This window comes from Vanacampus margaritifer, chromosome 2 (assembly GCF_051991255.1).
Source record: "Vanacampus margaritifer isolate UIUO_Vmar chromosome 2, RoL_Vmar_1.0, whole genome shotgun sequence".
Lineage (NCBI taxonomy): Eukaryota > Metazoa > Chordata > Actinopteri > Syngnathiformes > Syngnathidae > Vanacampus > Vanacampus margaritifer.
This window is the reverse complement of record NC_135433.1, coordinates 43,310,473-43,331,455: the sequence shown is the minus strand read 5'-3', so window position 1 is coordinate 43,331,455 and position 20,983 is coordinate 43,310,473. Positions and strand designations below refer to the sequence as shown.

General features: G+C 41.1%; 1 protein-coding gene across 8 annotated transcripts in view; it reads right to left on the bottom strand.

The window, feature by feature from the left end:
• Positions 1-20,983, bottom strand: part of kmt2cb (lysine (K)-specific methyltransferase 2Cb) — a 93,374-nt gene that overhangs the window by 45,653 nt on the left and 26,738 nt on the right. For 7 of the 8 annotated variants that reach the window (XM_077555663.1, XM_077555668.1, XM_077555664.1 and 4 more), the window contains exons 4-15: positions 20,815-20,965; positions 14,844-15,044; positions 12,728-12,837; positions 12,341-12,450; positions 11,682-11,844; positions 11,408-11,579; positions 11,088-11,202; positions 10,171-10,346; positions 9,083-9,435; positions 5,224-5,283; positions 4,483-5,147; positions 362-484 (exon numbers count right to left, since the gene is read on the bottom strand). In XM_077555663.1, the coding sequence (XP_077411789.1) occupies positions 362-484; positions 4,483-5,147; positions 5,224-5,283; positions 9,083-9,435; positions 10,171-10,346; positions 11,088-11,202; positions 11,408-11,579; positions 11,682-11,844; positions 12,341-12,450; positions 12,728-12,837; positions 14,844-15,044; positions 20,815-20,965 (2,399 nt within the window). The remainder of the gene's footprint in view (positions 1-361; positions 485-4,482; positions 5,148-5,223; positions 5,284-9,082; positions 9,436-10,170; positions 10,347-11,087; positions 11,203-11,407; positions 11,580-11,681; positions 11,845-12,340; positions 12,451-12,727; positions 12,838-14,843; positions 15,045-20,814; positions 20,966-20,983) is intronic. The other variant, XM_077555670.1, reaches the window with a different exon arrangement.

Genomic DNA, 20,983 nt, shown 5'->3' with positions numbered 1-20,983 from the left:
CAAATATGACTCATGTCAAGTCAAAACGACAAAAAACAAACAAACACATGAATCAAATAAGACAGATGTTTGACTGACAGATGAGACGGAATCACTTAAGGTAATTGCCAAAATATCTCTGTAAAACAGTTATAAAAATGTCCTAGTAAAGCTGGAGGGAATCCTTTGACAATATCCTTCATGTTCACTTTTAAAAACTATTTTCTTACCCTTTGGCCTATAAGACGCTTCCGCTCAGAAAGGTGTTTGGAATAACTAATTAACGTATGTAACCATATGACCATAGTGACATTCATGAACACTCGGTGAGTGTCAGTCACCACGGCAACTAGGGGACCAACTAGTAAACCACGGTATTTACCACTCTGATGCTCCAGCTGGGGCTGCCAGAGTACTGCCTGGTCTTTGGGACATCCCACCCCTCTGGCTGGTCTGGGGACCAGGACAAGGGGGAGCTCACACTGCTATGGGGGCTCCATGCACCCTAAAGCAGGGGAGGGGAGGTGAGAGAGTGAGAAAGAGGGTAGGAGGAGGGCGACAAAATGCAGCAACGTAAAAACAAAGCGAGCAAAGAAACAAAATGTACAAAGAATGATGTTAGAATGAGATGTGGTGAGTTTTTGATGTAGCCATATGAGAATATTCAATACAGTGGAACACCCCAAAAACAGCTACAATTTGGACATCAACCCGTTCCCTCTCTATTTTGTGCCTCTCAGGTATCTTTCAAAAGGTGAGTACTTTTATTTTCATTTTGCTTAGTTTGCTCAAATTATGTAGTGCTTAAGTTGTACTTTCACTTATATGAAAGTTCGGAGTATTAAACATATTTTAAAATTCATCACCTGTAGTTTTGCGAAGGTTTTAGGGTGGCAAGTGCGAGCCTGGAACTGATTTATCAGAACATCTAACCATCCATTTTCTATAGCGCCTCAGAGCCAGGGGCTGAGCTGGAGCCTATCCTGGTTGATTTGGGGCAAGAGGCAGGATATACTGACCTGGTTGCCAGCCAATCACAGGGCACTAGCGCTGTCTGTGTAACTGTTGTAACTGTATCAGACTTAACAGACATGGTAAAACGTAACAGTAGCATGAATGAAGGACAATTAATTTTGCTTTAGTTGCTGAACATGACGGTGAGGGACTGTGAGAACTGTTGACAATATACTTTTCAGGAAACACAATTAATATGACCAAGTTTCTCCTGTTTGCATTCTGATATAACGCTTGCTTGATACATAACATATTTGAGCGACATAAAAAGTTAACAGCAGCAAACCAAACGTCCATTGAGAATTCTTGTTGCTTAAAATATACACACAAAAAATACTTCATTACTATGGACTTTTATTGCTTAAGATTTTCAGCACTTTTCTGTGGTCGAAGATCTGTAGTTTGGTCACTGAAAGGGGAAGTCAACCCTCTTTTCTTTTTTTTTTGACAATAATATGTTCTACTAGTCTAAATATGGTATTGTGGTTAATATTGTCCATCCATCCATCATCTACCGCGTATCCGGGGTCGGGTCACGGGGGCAGCAGCTTTAGCAGGGAAACCCAGACCTCCCTCTCCCCAGCCACTTCAGCCAGCTCCTCCGACGGGATCCCAAGGCCAGCCGCGAGACATAGTCTCTCCAGCGTGTCCTGGGTCGTCCCCGGGGCCTCACGCCGGTGGGACATGCTCGGAACACCTCTCCAGAGAGGCGTCCAGGAGGCATCTGAACCAGATGCCCGAGCCACCTCAACTGGTACCTCTCAACGCGGAGTAGTGGCTCGACACTGAGTCCCTCCCGGATGACCGAGCTTCTCACCTTATCTCTAAGGGAGAGCCCGGATAGCCTGCGGAGGAAACTAATTTCGGGCGCTTGTATTCGGGATCTTGTTCTTTCGGTCACGACCCACAGCTTGTGAACATAGGTGAGGGCAGGAACGTAGATCGACCGGTAAATCGAGAGCTTTGCCTTTCGGCTTAGCTCCTTCTTTACCACAACGGACCGATACAGAGTCCGCATCACTGCAGATGCTGCACCACTTGCTTTCGACTAAAGATGGCATCAATGTTGCTCAGGTCTCGTGTAGCAACCAATCACAGCTCAGCTTCAGAAAACAGATGAGCTCTGATTGGTCATTGCCTGAGCCCTGAGCAACATTGATGTCATTTTCAGTCAACAGCAAGTGGCAAAATGGCCGCCCCCTGAGATGGAGAAAAACGGCTGGAGTTTGCTTCATAACGCTTATATTTCACAAATGTAATATTAATCAGAATGTCATGTTTAGACTAGTGAGGTCACATATAACATATTATTGTCACAAAAATGTGTAAGGTCGACTTCCCCTTTAATGAAAATGTACAACTCATGTTACGCGGTGCCTGCACACATTTCAGGGACATTTTAATTCACAACATAAGTGTAACAGCTGGTTTAGGCATGGGTCGATTAGTCATATCTGCAGTCTGAGTGGGTTGCGTGAATGTTGAATCCACACACACTTAATCCAACTGTTACACAACTAGCATTTGTTTACATTATTGTATGTTTTAATTTGTTATGCATATTTGACACTACTATATTGAGAAAAAAAGATTGATTTAGAGTGTTTGATTAATTTAACATATGTGATTTTGGAGAAGAAGAAAAACATGGAAATTCCACACAGGAACAGCAGAGTCGATATTAAAACAATGAACCACATAACTGCGAGGCAGATGCGCTAAACACTAGCTAACTGTCCTGCCTCCGTTTTTGAACATTTGTTTGTAGAATGAGTAAATTCTGGGACTCAATTAAAGTCACTGAATTTGTTTTGATAAGTGTTCAACTTTGGAGGTTCCACTGTATGCATCCACGTATGCAAAGGTTTGAGATGGCAAACAAACAGTTGACATGCAAAAATTCATAAGGTTGATAAGAATGCTGTGTTGAAGCAAACCATTGGTACTTGTGTTGTAGTTGCATGTAGGCATCTTTTTAATACAGATGTTAAACAACCTGCAAAGCCAATCGTGTTAAATGCAGTTCATGCAGCAGGGCGTCATGGAAAGGAAAGAAGCCCTGAAAAGACCCATTCTGGCAGGCTCGCATAAAAGGGCAAACTGGATTACAATATGGCAGTGAAAAGCTTACATCTGATGGAAGACCAGCAAAAAGACTGACCCGCTCCAAGCCTCGTGTTAAAAACAAAATGTTGGAGTCATCTATTTATCACATCTTTAAAAGAGATGTGACTCGTGTAGATTAAATCTATCTATCCTTACCAGCATCATTCATAATATGCACAAGGGCAGGATTAAATTCAAATTGCTATTATTGTGTAAAGGTCTGTTATTATTCATGCCTAAATAAATATATTAAGAGTTAATGCAATTACCAAAATATCTATCTATCTAAAAACACTTGTGCCCAAATGCAGGTTTTTATAGTATTTATATTCTTTTAATTCATATTTTAAAATAAACAGATAATGTGGCTGTATAAGTATGCACACCTTGTAACTGGGGCTTTGGCTATGTTTTAAATGAGTGTTAAATGGGAGTCAGCGGATACCTGCCAAAATTCTCTCTAATCAACCCAGAATGACTTCAGCTGTTCTAGTAGACTTTTCCTGACATTTTTAGCAAGCCGTGGTCCGTTGAGCGCTTCCACAGCATCAGCCAGGAAAAGGTACAAAAGAATTTCCAAGGGATTAAATGTATGTACCACGTAACTAGGGATGTTCAACATGACTTTTTTCAGACCAGTTTGATTCTTCACTCTGAGTACTCACTTCACTCTTGGCTAAATCAAAATGCCAAATATTTTTTTGCCAGTCCAGCCCTGGTTGTACAGAATATAGGTTAAAATGGTGGTGATTTTTTTTTTAATGATTTATCTTAGTCTCTTTTTTAAATCATAAAACCTGGCATTTCAATCGGGGTGTGTAGACTTTTTAAATCCACTGCATTTGAAAATGAGCTGATAGTGTCACAATCAAAAAACGATAAATGATAATGAGAGTACTGGTTATTTGGGTCTACAAACACTACATCTTGTGCTGAGGTGTTTGTCACGTGGACATGAGATGAATACATAGATGACACTGGGAAGTGGTTGGTGAAGAGTCTTTTTGAACGTTTTTTCAATACAATGGGATTCTGATCATAACTAATCAAATGTGGTGTGCAAAAACACACCACTAGTGTGTAAGCTAGTGACGAAGTGATGCACCGTTATGCAAACAAGTCACTAAAGTGACCAAATCATTCTCCATCTCTTTTTGTATATTCCTACTAAATAGGATCATACAAAACCTCAACGGAAAAGTCAGTAAGAGCAAAAAATAGGAACACCAGGAACCATATTCACCTTAATAAAGCACAGTCCCGAAGTAACCCACAGACAGACAACATAGGGTAAAAAAAAATTCTATAGCAATTGATATGTTGATAAACAGGTAAGACGCAGACATAACATGAAATTAACTGGTATGATGTTTAGATTCCAACCTGTTTTACACGCGGCCTCCCTGGAGAAAACTTCCTTTTGGTAATCGCAGGCTTCCCCATTCCAATCTTCGGGGTAAGTGGTATAAGGGTAGTGGTGGGTATTACAATGCTATGGTCGCCAAATGTCTGTGATGGGTCTCTGGGCGTTATCCCTCGGGCAACGGGCATGGCATGGGAAGGAGCGGCAACCATCTCTGTCAACTGCTCTACAGTTGTCTTGAGTGCTTTCTCCTCCATAGACAGGCTGGGGAAAGAAAGATGTGACGGCTTCTCTGGTGTCGTGCCAAGATCTGCTGACGTAGCAGAGACTGAGGTCTGACGGAAATTGCCCTCCGTCCTGTCCTTAAGGTCTTTAGAAGTACTTTCCAAAAAAGAAGCCATGGCTACATCCATACACAAAGCTTGGGATAGTGAGACTTCCAATGGTTGATTCGTGAGAGGTACTGATACAGTACTTAGTTCTTTGGTGGTTGAGATGATGGCCTTAAAATCCTTTGTGCTGGGGGTGACCGTGCCCTGCTCGGGGGAGGTCTCTGTATTTGCTGGCTTGGTTTGTAAAGCGATTTCCTGTGTCGGTTGTGCCTCCATTAGACATTCTGGGCTCAGAATCACTGAAGCAAGTGTGTCTGCAGATGTGACCTGGGTTCTTGCTGCTGGTTTAATTTCTGAAGGGTAAAAGATGCAGTGATTAGAACAAATGATTTGTCAAGCATGTCATTCATAATAATACAAGAAACAAACCTGGTTTGAATTCCGTGGGCTCGTACACGTCAGCCTTAATGTCTGATCCCAGGGAGATGTCTGGAAAAAAAGAAGGAAAAAAGGTTTGAAGCACAAACAACAGCCAGGCAATCAAAGCATCTCCACTGACATGCATTATTTGCATTAACAAGATGGCTGCTACCAGAGACCAGTTAGTTTATAAACTCAGGGTCAGTGTTGCCAACTTAGTGATCTGAGGATATACACACACACGCTTCGTAGCTTTCGTGTTTACGGGATTAAAAAAACATAATAAGAAGAAAAAGACTGCTCCATTACCTTGTGGACAGGAGTCAAAGGACCCCCTCGCTCAGTGTTGACTACACACAAGGATTTGTCATTATAAACATCGATAAGGCCCAATTTACAGCATGTGTGTAAAAGTTCCAGTAGATGTTTGCATTTCAAAACCCCACACACTGTTATACTAAAGAGTCGGGTGATAAATCAGAGCAAAGCAGAAATAAACAGGAGGAGAAACCAAAGGAACACAAGGTTAAAAGTGTAGTGTTTTCAATGTCCCCCCTCTATTTATTCCTTAAGTGTGTGTCTTTAATTGATGGGTTCCGTATCAAAGATATCAACACCATCCTGGCATGAATAGAAGTAGTCAAGCCTGGCTTTCAGGCAAACCCCATTCAAAGAAATACACTGCCAGACAGCCACTGACAGTAGACACAGTTTAGTCTTACCGGGCCACCCACCCATTCCATCCACAAGTTCCCATGTCACACTGATCCCGACACCCACATGCATGCACCTGCGATGCATCGCTGCCAAGGAAGGGAGTAACCATGACAACCAACATCCCAGGGCCTGTTGCTCTGGACTTGTGACTGTGCAGCTTGCAGGTGCTCATCCGGTGCCCATGCCAGAAAGTCGTTTAGGAGATGGCCCTCCAAGTCTCTTTGGTGTTTAGCTATTGACCGAGCTGAACACACACTCTCATTCATATTAACCCCCCCACCGCCACCCCATCCTCCCCACTCTCTCCTACATTGCCTACAGTGAATGAGGTGATGTTTGGATAAATACACTGCTTTGATTAACGCAGCAAAGCCATTAAGTCAGACTTAAGCTTCCGTTGAAGATACTGCATTACTTCATATACAGATCCTAAAAAAAAAAAAAAGGAAAAGTTAAATTATATTTAATTTTTTTCCATAATTTCATTCAAAAAGTCAAACTTCCATAGATTATAGATTCGGGGCCCAAAATATAAGTGATTTCAAGTATTAATTTGTTTATTTTCACATACTTTGGATTTTCAGCTCAGAAAATCCACAAAACAGGGTTTCAAAAAATTAAAATACTGTTAAGAAATCAGCCCACATTTTACAATACCTGAATTTTTTTTAACTGAGTGTCATTTACTAAACTCAAAACACCTACACAGGCTTCCCCCCAGGAGTCATTAAATTGATTCAGAGTGGTTCAATTGTCTCAGTTCAATTCAATATGGGGAAGACTGCAGCCTTGACAACTGGCCAGAAAAGCATCATTGATACCCTCCATAGGCTGGGTAAGCCACAAATGTTCATAGCCAAGGAGGCTGGTTGTTCAGAGACTGCTGTGTCCAAGCAAATTCAATGGAAGGTCTTGTGGAAGGGCAAAATGTGACAGACGAAAAGGTACTACTGAATGCTAGCGTTCTGGACAAAGACGGCAATGTGTTAAGTATTGTCAAAAACACCTTTAGATTTTCGCCGCTGCTTCCAGCAGTGTCCTTCCGCTTGGTGTACTCTTGAGTGTGCAGAGCCCAGGAAGCGGCATCATGAAGTAACACAGTCCACAGGAATGTATTCGTTTGACTTTCATTATTTGTATCTATGTACAGTATTTTACAGCATGAAAATGGCTCCATGAAGGAAAGAAAAAAGATTGTTTTCAGTCAGTCAGTTTGACTGTTAAAAGTGGTCCACTGAGGGCAACCATAACTACAATGTGGCCCGCGATCAAAACGAGTTTGACACCCCTGACATATACATTGAAGCAGTTTACGACCACAGAGATGTTCCGTATAGACAGAGCATGAGCAAGGAGTGTGATCAGTCATGGATGAGCCAGCATTGCTCCAGGGCAGGTTTGCAGACAGATAATGCTACTCCAAGACTCCTCTCCAGTGGAGTCTAGACAGTGTGGGCAGTGCAGCGCCAACTAGGATCCCCAGCACACCAATGTCGTTTCCTGATGTCATTCATTACTTTCAGACGACCACATGCATGCCAAACTGGAGCAGTGCCGCACACAAGAGTATGCCAAGACATCGCTGTTCCTCTGTGACACAATGGAATTAAGCTGCATACGTGAGAGGACTTAAGGTTTTTTGGGGGGTGGGGTGAACAGTTCTAGGTGTCAATCAAGTAATACAGAAGCAAAATCACTGGCTGTATTTTGCTGAATCCTAGGAGAGTTAAATCTAATACAACCAGGTTGTGGGTACTAGTTTAAATTGGAGAGAGTTTTATCATTCAGAGAGGCAGTATTTCTAAGGAAAATATATTTATTGCTAATTTTCAATAAAACTTTTTACAACTGAGACAAGGGAGATCCTTTAATCTGCTCCATCCCAAGGGACGGTCATTTTGCCATTTTCTGTGGACTGACAATCACAGTGCCTAAAGCCCGTATCTCACTGAGCGGCACAGACTTCCGAGTGTACATGCGTGTAGTGAGTGTTGCCTTTTCGGCCGGCTTCATTTAATGTTGTAAAATGTTGCAAAGCCACTTGCCACACACTTGACTTGAGCTTCTTTTTAAGAAGGTAGCGCGTCTTTATGGTCTTAGTCAAACTGTCAAACCGGTTAACAAATTTTAAATGTGATAAATGTGATGGTATCTCATGGTGTAAATAAGAAAGAGCCATTTCTGAAGTGAATGTGTATGGATGCTGAAAAGCTGAAGTTGAACTGAAATGTACAAAGAATGAGAAAATTTGGAAATTTACATTGTCAGACTGAGTTAGGCTGAATTGTAGGACAGAGGAATATTTGGAAAGAAACAAAATAAAAACTTCAATAATTTGGTAATTTTCTAAGCGAAAATTACGTTACGGCTGAGTTCCGTTCCTACACTGGCGATGTAATCAGATTTTCGACTTAAGTCGAATTTCCCCATTAAAGTCGATATTTACATCAAAATACTTTATACAGTAATTTTCCACACGGACATTTAAGGCTGACGGACGGCAGAGCGGAGCCAATTCAAACTTAAACACAGAAATGTGACGTGCCTGATGGTGAGCCAACCTGCTCGATGGACGTTCATTGGTGGAGGTAACAATAACACAACTTTAAATAACTTTAAAATGGCATGATTACTGTAGGAAATTAATGAAAAAGAAGGTGCAACGGACAAGGCACAGGCGCCGTTAAGTCGAAACGACGTAGGTCGCGTAGGACCTAAGTTGAGGACTCCCTGTATGCAAAAAGCAAGATTTCTGTTAAAATGTTTATCATTTTGACTTTAGAATGCTTTGAACCAGTTGAGAAATGATGAATCTGGAATTTTAAGTGTTTTGTTTCTCACAGAGAATGTGGAATTATGGGAAATGTGTGGAATGCTGGGTAGGTGAACAGCTGTTCCTAGGATGTCTGAATATAGAGCTGAATATTTTGATTGCCGGAATATGGCTTAAACTGGTGAGAAAATAGATTTGGCTTAATAACAATAATAAATATCCCAAATTTTGGTTTAAACTAACAAACACAGAAAGTGTGTGGTTGTCATGTAATGTCACAAAAAAAAAAAAAAAAAAAAAGATATAGATGACAACCTGAAGGCAGATTAGAATCTCAGTAAGTCTGTTAAATGGAAACTTTATGAGACAGGGACCCACCAGGCTCTTGGGCAGATGTATCTGGCTTCTCCACCAGGATGGCATCCTCAACAGGCTCTGCAGCCGAGGGCAACAGAGTAGCATGTAATTCCGGTTTGGGGTCATTGTGCATTTCAGGAAGCGGCCGAATGCCAGGTTCTAGGTCCGTGTGCTTTTGAGCGAGTTGTGAGCCAGTCTCAGAGTCTGTGTGCGTTGAGGCTGGCTGAGGGCAAAGCTCTGGGCCAGTATCCATATCCTCAGCTTGAAGCACCCGTACTGCAGTGGGAGACCTGCAGTTGGAGCAAACAAAGTCCTCTCTGGGTTGGATTTCTGCTTGGCCCGGGTTCTGACGCTCACAGTCAAGGTGAAGCCATCTGCAAAGAGTACAAAGCCACAGGTTGGAAGAGCTCTCTAAGTAATACGACAATATGACACAAAGAGATACACCTAACTGTATAAATAACATCATGACTGAAGAGTAGTACCTCCAAGCTCAGAAAATTTTGAGCTCAACCATAATGTTTTTTTCCCCCAGACAAGTGGGTATTTTTTTTTAACCTATTTAAGACCATATTTCACTGTGTGGCAAAGGCTTGCGAGGGTGTGTGCATGACTGCACGTAGCAAATGCGTTTTCGTCAGGATTCGTTCAAAGTTTGATCAAGGTTGCAAAAGGTTGCAAAGACGTTCACAAATAGTTTTAATGGTAGCAAATAGTTTTTCTTGTCGCAAAGAAATTCTGAACATGTTCAAAATTTGATGGCAACAAAATAAACATTTTGCTTTCTGACTCAAATGGGATAATTCTGATTCGGCTACTCAACTCGAGTCACCACCCATTGGTGCAGATTCCTACAGCAAAGTTAGCTTCTCACTCTAGCTGCTGGCTATCTGATGACTTGACTTTTTTTCCCTTTTTTTTTTAAATTTAATTTATAATATACAGTTGACAAAGGTTTTATGATAGCAACAATTTTGACATTGGATTATGTCAAATATAACTGATCTCAATTGGTAAATCTGACGTCCAACAGTGCCACAGAACAAACAGTCATCAACTTTCAGGATAAAACTGTAACTGGGGGGAAAAAAATAGTAGTTTTAACTTACCTCTTACAAGTGTGGCAGAGGAGTAGGTCTTTGTGATGCTCAGGGTCCAAGATGCAGGCACACATTGGACAGCTCTTAGCAGGATCCTGGTTTTGGACACAATTCTCACACAGCAGGCTGGTGTGGTGCCATAGCCCGCTGGTTCGAGTTCCACACTGGATACATACCCTGCAGTTCTACCAGGAAGAAGACACTTTTGGTAATTTAAGTCATTTGGACATTTTTAGTATTGTGGGATGTGACGCTTCTGTTTAAATGGCTGTGCTATGTTCAATAAGACTATTTACACGGTCCAAGTGACATTTTATTTTTTTCCACTCTATGTTGGCACAATTGTGATACGAGTCATAGCAGGAGAAATTGGGGGAAAATGTGGATCAGAATTTGATATGTAATGGATATCTGCCAATGCAAGTGCAACACACAAAATGTATACTGTGCACCCCATCAATGCGAGCCAAAGTCATTGAACGATGCCGATTGGTGATGTATACAGAACAGACCCATTGTCTGCACAAACACTTGCTTTATATTTACAGTATACACAGTATACACATTAGCGGCATGTTGGTCCATCCTTCCATGATCTGAAGCGCTTATCCTCCAAGGAGGGTCAAAAAGGAAAAATAATGCAGACCCGTTAGTGGCGTAATGTGAAGGTTACCCCCATTTAAATTAGAAAGCTCAATTATATAGCAGGCTGCACAAAACCATTGTCATCTTTATTTTCATTGCAAAAGTAGGGGCGTCCGCACATGCAGTTTGTTTCATATATTCAAGACTATAAACAGTCATCTCAGAAACAAGTGTTGTTGAAATCTACATGGAAATAAATGTGGGTATTCAACCGTAATTGGGGCAATTGGACAGGCAGTGCAAATCCAACTTTAGACAGTGGCACAGAATGTTTCTCCTACCTTACATCTCCACCCATTGGTGGGAAGAGCATCCATGGCAGGTTGCAGACAGAATGTATGGTAGCCTTTGTCGCACATGTCACATACCAGCATTTTAGTGTCCTCTCCTGGGTTCCTGCGGAAAGTGAGAGTGGGATACAACCCTCTATGAAAATTGTTTCAAGATGTTACGGTTAATTATTATCTTCAATAACAAGTTTTTGAGAAATGATCTTGTGGTGTACAGGATTGATACAACCTTTAATGGTGAACTGACGAGTAACCGTTGGGGATAAACATTTTTGGATTGTTTCTGTTTTGTGACAAGTGGACTGACTCACTTGCATGTCTGGCAGACTTTGCACTCAGGACACTGCCACCCAGCCCTCCTAAGAGGAGTCACCGCCATGTCCAGGCAGATCCCATGATAATGCTGTCCACAACTGGTGCAGAAGAGTTGGTCCAGTAGATCCCCTGGGCTGTCGCATAATGCGCAATTTGCATCGTCAACAACTGTGGATAGAAAAATGGAAGCATTACATTACACAGAATAAGACAGACTATAGTACAATTGTTTTTAATCAACAGTGAAGAATCTAATTAAACGCGGCTTACATTTATGCATGGCCAAATCAATGTGTTCTGGGCAGAGGAGCGACAGACTCCTGATATCCTGAAAGGCCCCTGCTGCCCCAGCACAGGGGTAATGGTAGAGTTGAGTACATCCTTCAGCACAGCACTTAATGGATGCTCCAAGGCGCTTACAGTATGCACAGTGCTGCAGAGAAAGAGACATTGGGGCTGAAAAAAAGAGGAATGTCTTTGTTTTGCCGAACAGTCAAATGTGGCATTTTCTGGATTGACTTACAGTTAACTGTCCGTTCATCAACAGTTTTTCAACTTAAAATCAAAAAATATAAAACCTCATCCAGACACCTTTTCCCTCTCTGTGCTATAAGTGCGCTTGAATAGCCACTCTGGAGTTTAAGTGGAAGATTTGCTGACAGACTACACAACCAATAGGTGGCAAACACAAACACAGCAAAGTGCCTTTGCTCATGCTACGTGGCTAAGCTGCCATGAGAGCTCAGCCCCAGTTGAGTGGCATGACCTTTTCCATTTCACAGTTGACAGAGCCACAGTGCTGAGCTGACCTTTACCAGCCAGACTGATCCATCAGCTTTACTGTGCCTCAATGAGGAAGGCAGGCCTTTCCCAACACATTAAGATGGTGTTAATGCCCATTAGGGCACGGATGCTCCCTCCCGACTCACCTTTGTGCTCCCTGAGTCAATGGCTCTGTCCACATTAAGCAGAGATTGTCCCTCGCCCTCGCAAACACCTTCGGACCACGAGGCACAACTCTGATGTGCCCAGCATTGCCCTGTCATTTGCAAAACATCGAAAGAAAGAATAAATACCCAAACAACATTCTGGTTTATGTGTTTTAACTACATCAACACTAGCAGGACTTGCAAAATGGTTATTTACAAATTTTTGATCATCCATTTCATGTCGACAATGTTGGCAGCATGTACGAAATAAATATGAGAGCCAAGCATTTTTATTTATTGATAGATTTATTTATATTTAATAAAAAAAATTCTATCTTGTTTTTTATTATTTTTAATATGCCTTTTTACTACATCACTGACTTTTACCTGACTCAAAGAGAGACCGGACGTTGAGATCTTGTGGAAGGCCGACATGAGAAAGCTCATCCCAAAATCGACTTGCTGGGTCTGGATCTCCCTCGCTTCTTTCAGACCCGCTGGAAACAAAGGTACACAGGCAGAAGGTCAATCATAAGTCAAATGAATTTGATTAATTGTCATTTTAAAAAATCGAATCATTGAAAATGAGCTTAATAGTGAAATCGAGGCGCATATAAATAAATAAATACACTCTTGTCTTCCTCAGAATTATTAATAGTAGTTGTTCTTAAAGTCTGTTATATCCAACCTTTATTATGAGTTGTAATTTTCACTAGTGGCACAATGCTGGATTGTTTAACAGATATGTTTACAATAGGGGTGCGAATGATAATCACTTTTTTTATGCATCGATCGTTGTATTAAAAATATTCTGAATCGATTCAGAGGTATTAGAAATTGAGTTTTTAAAGTTTAAATAAAAAACTAAAAGCCACTGTTGTCTGCTTCATATTGCACTTTCAAGTATCAAAATACAGGATACGCTAAACAAGACAGATAAGTTTAAATAGTTTTTTATAAATGTATAACAATACATTTAGGAGAAGTTAGACATTTGTTACAGCAAGCTGCCATAGGCACTTTTTGAAATTTGTGTTGACACCATTGCAAACTAGGCTGCCTTGCCACTTAATAAAAGTCAAGGTGTGAAATATAAATCCTTGCGTTTTGCAATAGTTTTAAAAAGGTACCACTGTTTTATTACATGGACTATAAAATGTAAGGCAATGTAGTGGTGCATCTGAATCGAATCGTGAGGTACCCATAGATTCCCACCCCTAGTTTACAATAGTTACTAACTACTTAAATTTATTTTAAGCAAGTTCTGCACAACATTAACCTGGCTAGAGCCAGATTGATAATGTGAATCACTCAAAGGAGTTCTCCACAATATCAATTTGGAACTGCTCCAATGTGATCTGCTTGGGAGAGACGGGACATGCAGTACAATACTTCGAGTTGATTAGGCGATGACAACTTGTGCACACCTACCAAACTTTTATTTTGAACAATCATGGTAACGGATGAAAATGTTGATGTCATTGTTGTCGTAGGTAAAAAAAAAAACACACACAAATATCTTTACCAGCGAAAAATGCTTGAAGCGCCTCTCGCTGTTCTTCTTTCAAAAAGGAAATGGTGGCTTATTCCGCAAGAACAGAATTAATTGCAGCGTCCATGCATTCGTCCACCGGTGTCGCCATGTTTGGTTTGTTTGTTTGTTTCCCACTGCCTCAGCGCTTCTTCCCCAATCACAGTCATTTTGAAATTGGTGGCTTGGACCAATCGGTGGGCTCGGTACAAGGGTTGATTTTTGGGAGTTTTTGAACTCACAAATACCACAAGAATTCAACTTATGGCCAAGGTTAGCATAAGATATGAATAGCTATAGATTAGTTTAAAACTTCTTTAAAATCAGTATACTGTACATCATTGCTGTCTGAACATTTTGTACGTGTTTATTTTTGAATAAATGAAACTTTCTACAATATTTGCTGGGTTTATTACTACTAGGAAAATCATGCTGTCCAGAATGACTGGGGGAAAAAAAGATTTGGTTTTTTTTTTGGGTCATATCGGCCAGCCCTAGGTGCAGTTTTAAATGAAATAAAAAGATAAATGGATAGAGTGAATCTGTGGGAGGGACAGAGGAGAGAGGAAGAGAGACGTCTTGGCATCTGGCATATTGCACTAAGACGCTTACTGTTGAGTCTCAAGAAATCACTTCTGAAGGCTGACATTGGCAGCTTTACATTTGCAGAAAATTGATAAAACAGCCTGATTAGGATGTTAACATTCCGCTCTATCACACACACACCTCACTTACAAATCAATTCCAATTGTTCCCCCTGAACTGTGCACTCTTCTCTGTGGCTGTGTGACATAAGCAAGGGCTGGCCTTCGGCGACCAATCACACGGCAACACGACACAATCAACTGTTGGCTTGGCGAGCTGCCAGAGTGTATTACGTCTCCTACTACCTATTATGCCACTGGGAACTCTGAATAAAGCACCCCCTAATTCCACAGCAACAAAACAAATTAGACAAAGAAAATAACTTACTTAGTAAGTTCCTGCTGTCCTGAGGTGGTCTCGCCAGCCACGTGTGGCTCAGTGGACCCATCGCCGTTACCGCCATTGTTCGAGTCCTCTCCATCTTTGTGTCTGAGGAGATCGTCGGGCAGCGTGGTGCTGAACACTCGCAGTTCCCCCTGACCCAACAGGCTACGAGTCCCGCAGCAACAGAAGGCACAAAGATGCTCACTGAAAAAAAATAAATGAATTGTAGAGGGTAGTGCTGTGCGAAATCTTCCTGTTGACGATATAAATCCTGATGAAGAATTTTTCCTTAAAATTTTCCTCCCATTATCACCAACACATTTTATATGCAAAAATACATTGCACAATATGTACAAAACATTTGTACATTTTACAAAAAAAGAACAAAAAATAAACTAAAACAAATATTATATTTATTTGTAATACACTAAAATAAATACCATTCAAAATATCTGTGAGTACAGCCAGTTTAAGGAATGTAATAAAGTACAAAGAAGTAAACACAATTACAGTAAGTGCTTCGAGTAGCATTTAAGTGCGCCTAACGTTTGAAGGTGAGTTTGCAGTTTTAAAAAATAAATAAAAATAAAACAAAATGAAAATAAAATTGTCATAAATGCTAACATTGTTACCTGGCAGAAGAATATCATTGAAATGATCATTGGAAAATTCATCCCTTTTGGCTCCATTTTATGACTCTTATTTTATTAGAATTATTTCAAAACTTGTCTCTCTGCGACAAGAAAAGTCTATGAGCGACGGTAGAGACAGAACGTGTGACCGAGGGGTGTTGGCAGGCGCACAGGAGTGCACGCACAGTCTTGCCATGTCGTCAGGGACACTCAGCCGCCTCGGTTTCCTTGGCTGGATTTTTTACCTCCGGTTAGAAAGAAAGAATTGGACATCTCTCCAGACAAAGCAAGGGTAACGACACAATACACCATCATGAATAAGTCATGCTAGCAATGTAGCAGCCGTGGCTAAGAACAGCTTGTTTATGTGCATGTTCTTACAGTGCACTTCTCGTGCATGCTCATATTAGGGGCATGGCTAGGGGCACTGTATAAAAGGAGCACATAGAAGAGATGTAGCTAAGACTAGAGACGAAGAAGAAATAAGGGGCAAAATAGAGAGTCGTGTGATAAAGAGTGCAGAAGATATTAAATATGCTGCTTCTTGAGAATACCACACCAATTTAACTCAACCGTCCGGAACAATGACAGCCCTGTTAAACAATAGCCTCGTTTCCACAGCCGGTATCTACTCTACTCGACTCTACAAAAGCCCCATTTCCACCAACAAATCTACCCGGCTCTTTCTGGTACCTGCTCTTTCGCAGTTAAAAAAAAAAAAAAAAAAAAGTAGCCCAGTTCCAAAACGTGGCATAATTATTTTGGAGGCCAATGATTGGTTCGAGACATATTTTTATCAATATGCAGCTGCGCAAACCACCACCCCGAGAAAACAGCTGCCATTAACGATGAAGAGAGGACAACAATGGCTTCCAAACAGATGAATGCTTGGACTTTTGAGGAGGTGCAAACCTTTTTAACATTATTGAATGCAGTCTTCTGGTTGCTGCAATATTCATTCGATGTCTTCAGGCTGAAATAAACGGGCACAAAGCAATTGTTTTTGCCTGTGCGCAGTCCACGCTAGCTGCGGTCGCTTTAGCATGACATCACTGGCAAGGTGAGGAGGGGGTCCCGGGTGGTGGCCGTGGCAGTGGAGACGCACTGCTTTTTGGTGTAGCGCCAAGTAGAGCCGAGTAGAGAAGAGAAGAAACAAGAAACGGTGGAAACAAGGCTCAAGATGACGCTTAGCGCTGGAAGACTTGGCTCACACATCAATCAAGAATGCAGTTAGCACACTGATTATCCACACATCAAACTCACTTTGCGGTCCCAGCTCCACTCGCTGTGGACAAACCTGCTGCTAGGGGACCAATCACGTCTCGCTCTACTCAGTCCATGGCGAGGGTCTATATTTTGAATCTCCAGTGAATCCCCGCCACTAGTGTAACTAGTGCCGCTGGTATTGTATTGTGAATTTTAGGGGGCAAACATAATTAGGAGGGGAAAAAAATACAGCGAGGGCTGCGTCTCTAGGTCAGATGGAGCCGGCGCGCAGCAGGTCAGCCGTCACACAGAAGGCGGAAGCCCATCTGTCACGTCAGGTTATAGCCATCTCGTGTAAATAAATACGTTAGTAAATATCCGAGTCTAGGTGAGTACTTTGCCACATTAACAGCCATTAAACTTAACTAGCAGAAAAATTAGCTTTTTATGAAGGACAGTGTGTGCCCATTTTAAGCTGACTACTCGCTCTCTCCATTCATTGAAGCGCTGCGCTGAATACACTCGGTGCATTTTGGCAAAGGACACGCTATTTCATCAAGTGGTACAAGTGGAATTATAAATACCGTTAGGTACTGTTTTGAAACACAATATGTATATGGCCAGTTGGGTCTAGAACTATCAAGCGATCACTAGCTTAAAACACAGACACATTTATTGTATCTGTTAAAGCGAAAGGGGGCTGATCGTTCTTGGATCACTCATGCCATGTAACATGTAAATGCTTGTAATTGAACATTTGTTTCATCGTTTCGTTAATACACTCAATCTTTGTGGTTCAAACGGATAGGATCACAAGAGCAAGGTGAGGCATGACTCCTTTGGAGTCGGATATACAGTAAAAATCCATCCATCCATCCATTTTTGGAATTACTTATTCATCACAAGTGGCGCGGGAGTGCTGGATCATATATGAACCCAAAACAGAAGATTAGCCTATATTTCAATTTTGAAATGTATGTTTCAAATAATGTCAAAATTGAATTTTTTCATAATGTTTTCAAAGCTTTTTATTATGCACCAATCAATGCCACAATGTTTAACAATGTGCTAGCAAGAAGAAGAAAAAAGAATATTTAATGTAAGGTCAAGTTCATTAATACCATTGTCAAAACAAAGACAAACAGCAAAGTATTTTGAGTAAGTGCTCTCACCAACTGCTTGAGTTGCAATTCTTTTGTGCGTGGTCACTGGTACACACATTTAGCTATTTTAACTCTTTGACTGCCAGACGTTTTCAGAAACGGGATGTCGCCAGTGCCAGCCGTTTTAAGCATTTTGACTGATCTTTCAAGGTCCACATAAAATGTTGTGTTTGGACTATGGAAACACACATACTACCAAATGAAAGATTGAACTCTCATCTTTCATCAGAAAAAAAAGTTTGTTTCTACCTTATTCCGTTCTTCAGTAATCAACAATAGAAAATGGTTAGTTTCACCGAAATGCTCTGTTTTGAAACAAAAAGCGGAGAAAAAGAGCTTTTTGTGAAAGAATTGTACGCTTCTTTTTGTCCATGAATGATGCCACAAACACATAAGTAGTGCTTTACTTCTGTAATACACCACCACCAACAATGAAAAAGTGTTTTTAGATTGCAAAATACGTTTATTTCCATTCAACAGTGTAACAATTTGACAAAACAATTTCGCAAACTATTTACAAATGTGTGCAACTGTGGTACTATTTACAATTATGTGGATGTTTCAAATACAGTTTTTCTTTTTGTAACACTCCCCTGCGTGCAAGGAGACGGAGCAGGATTTGCACAACAGATACGTTTCACTTCGATTGTCCGTTTCGCGTGCAGACGTTACACTTTCTTGACGGCCTTTTTTTCCGGGGAATAGCAAGTAGCAGACTGTACCCACTCCTCCGATGAATATGCATTGGACTCGGGGCACTCTTCGTCGTCCGATTGAACGTCCGCCTGAGCGTGCTCGGTTGTGCTCCGCGTTTTCCGGGGTTAGCATCGCTAGCCCGTGAACCTTTATGACGTCGTCATAGCCGCCGCGTCAGCGCTTCCAACTTTGGCATCAACCTCGGAGTCACCATCATCATCATCGATGATGATCATCGTCGTCATCAATGTGCTCTTTAGCGTTGGTCGATGCCTTTCGACTTTGAAAAAAATTCCCAAATGTGAGCTGCTTGCAACCGGTCGCCATTGTTCGCTTCCTCAACCATCTAGCTCCGCCTCACGTCTTCTACCGCCGCGTCAATGCTTCCAACCTCGGAGTCACCACCATCATCATCGATGATAATTATCGTCGTCATCAATGTGCTCTTTAGCGTTGGTCGATGCTTTTCGTCTTTGAAAAAAACTGCTCCAGCGTGAGCTGCTTGCAACCGGTCGCCATGTTCTCTTCCCTTCCCTAGCCATTGTCCCCTCTAGCACCGCCTCACGTCTTCTACTGACGCCTACCCAATCTTGTCAAAAGAGAGTCATTGCTGCCATCTAGGGGCCAAAAATAGTCATTAGGCTAACTAGATCTGCTTGAAACTTTCACCACAGCTGGCCAAGGCTTTCCTCCACCCGTTTCAAAAAAAAAAATTAAAAAAAATTGGATGACGTCTTTTAACGTCATTGGCGGCCCTCCGTAGGTTTTTACTTGACGTCTTTTAACGTCCATGGCAGTGAAAGAGTTAATGATAAAATAATTGCTAGTACTGTAATTGGACAAAAAAAAAAAAAGAACTAAAATGGAACACACTGTAACTTAATGTAATCGTAAGGGGGCGGCATCATGGGAGTACACTGATGTTTCTCATGTTCAACACAACGTGAGGTGCATTCAAATGCAGTCGGACTTTTCATACTCGGGCAGAAAAAAATCCATCAATGCATTAAATGTTAATAACTAAAAATATCTCAATAATACAAGCTTTCTATTAATCTATAAAAGCTTACATATACCGAGAAGAATTATGGCGGTTAAATCACTTTCGTAGTTTACTTAATTACAATCAATAGTCCATCTCTAGTCGCTTATGTTATAATACCTGATCAAATAACTAAGCTTCCATCCTCCATTGTGGTTGGTATGTCAAACTTTAAATATTCAATGAGATTATATATGGGCTGAAGGCTTGAATAATACATTTTTTGGTAAAAAATAAAATGTAAAATGTATCATGTTCAATTGTTCTCAAGTGTCCTAAATGTTCAAAATGCATTTATTTTTTATCAAAAGTATACTGAACCCTCTTAGTATTATTTTTAATTAATACAAATAAAATAAATGTCAGCTATTATCTCACTGCTTTTGACAGATTTTTAAGTTTTTGCCGTTTTATAGTTTCAGCACTGGTATTAAGGTATTTTATGCAGATATAATATCAAAGTCGAGAGAGCACACTGATGCGGCTGTGTCACTAAAAAACACGGATATGCCTTTTTTTGTGTGTGTGTGTGAAAGGTTACATTGACAAAGCCATCCTCCACAAATTGTGCTTAAACACCACAATTCTGGTTCCAAAATGTTTAGAAGTTTATCCAAAAATAAACAAAGGCAGTTTATTCATCAACTCCTCTGTGGTTGGCAGCTGTTTTAGCTTTGCACAAGATGCAGGATTGTAGGAACAACAACATGGGCAGGGACTTGAATAATGGGTGTCAAATCAACGTTACAACGATGCCAAATTCAAATCTGTTTGTTTTGGAGGCCTCTACCTTTTAAAGGCTAATGCATGCAAACGACAAATCACATGTCACACTTAAAATATGCCACAGACTCATTTTGACATATAGATGGCATGGAACCTTAAAGGTTCTCTGTGTCATGGAATCATCTTTTGTGTAATCTATTTTATAAGGAGATAAACAGCCATGACAACATAACTCCTTTGATTGAGCTACACAGGGTAGCTAAGACATTTTTCAAATTTTTGGTCTAAAAGACGTTCTTAAGCAACCAGGAGGCGCCATTGTTTTTGCCTGCCATCAACAACGTCGATAGCATGAATGGCAAAGACGGATAATCTCTTACACCGTGGCACCTGGGAGGAAAAGCTGCCAGTCAGCTGACGACTGTGTTTCATTATATACATGTTCCCAGCAAGCAGAAACTATTTCACACTATACAAAATTCACAGTCAAGAGCGTTGTTGTTGCTTACCTGCTTTGGACTCCTCTACTTGCTGGGACAGACGGTCCTCCAAGAGTCTCGGGTGGAGGGCTCTGGGCCGGAGGAGGAGGTGAGGGCGTGTCCTCCTCTGGCGCATCGCTGCTCACCACTTCCACAGCCTCTGCTGCTTGGATTTCTGTTTCTAAAGGTGATGGAAAAA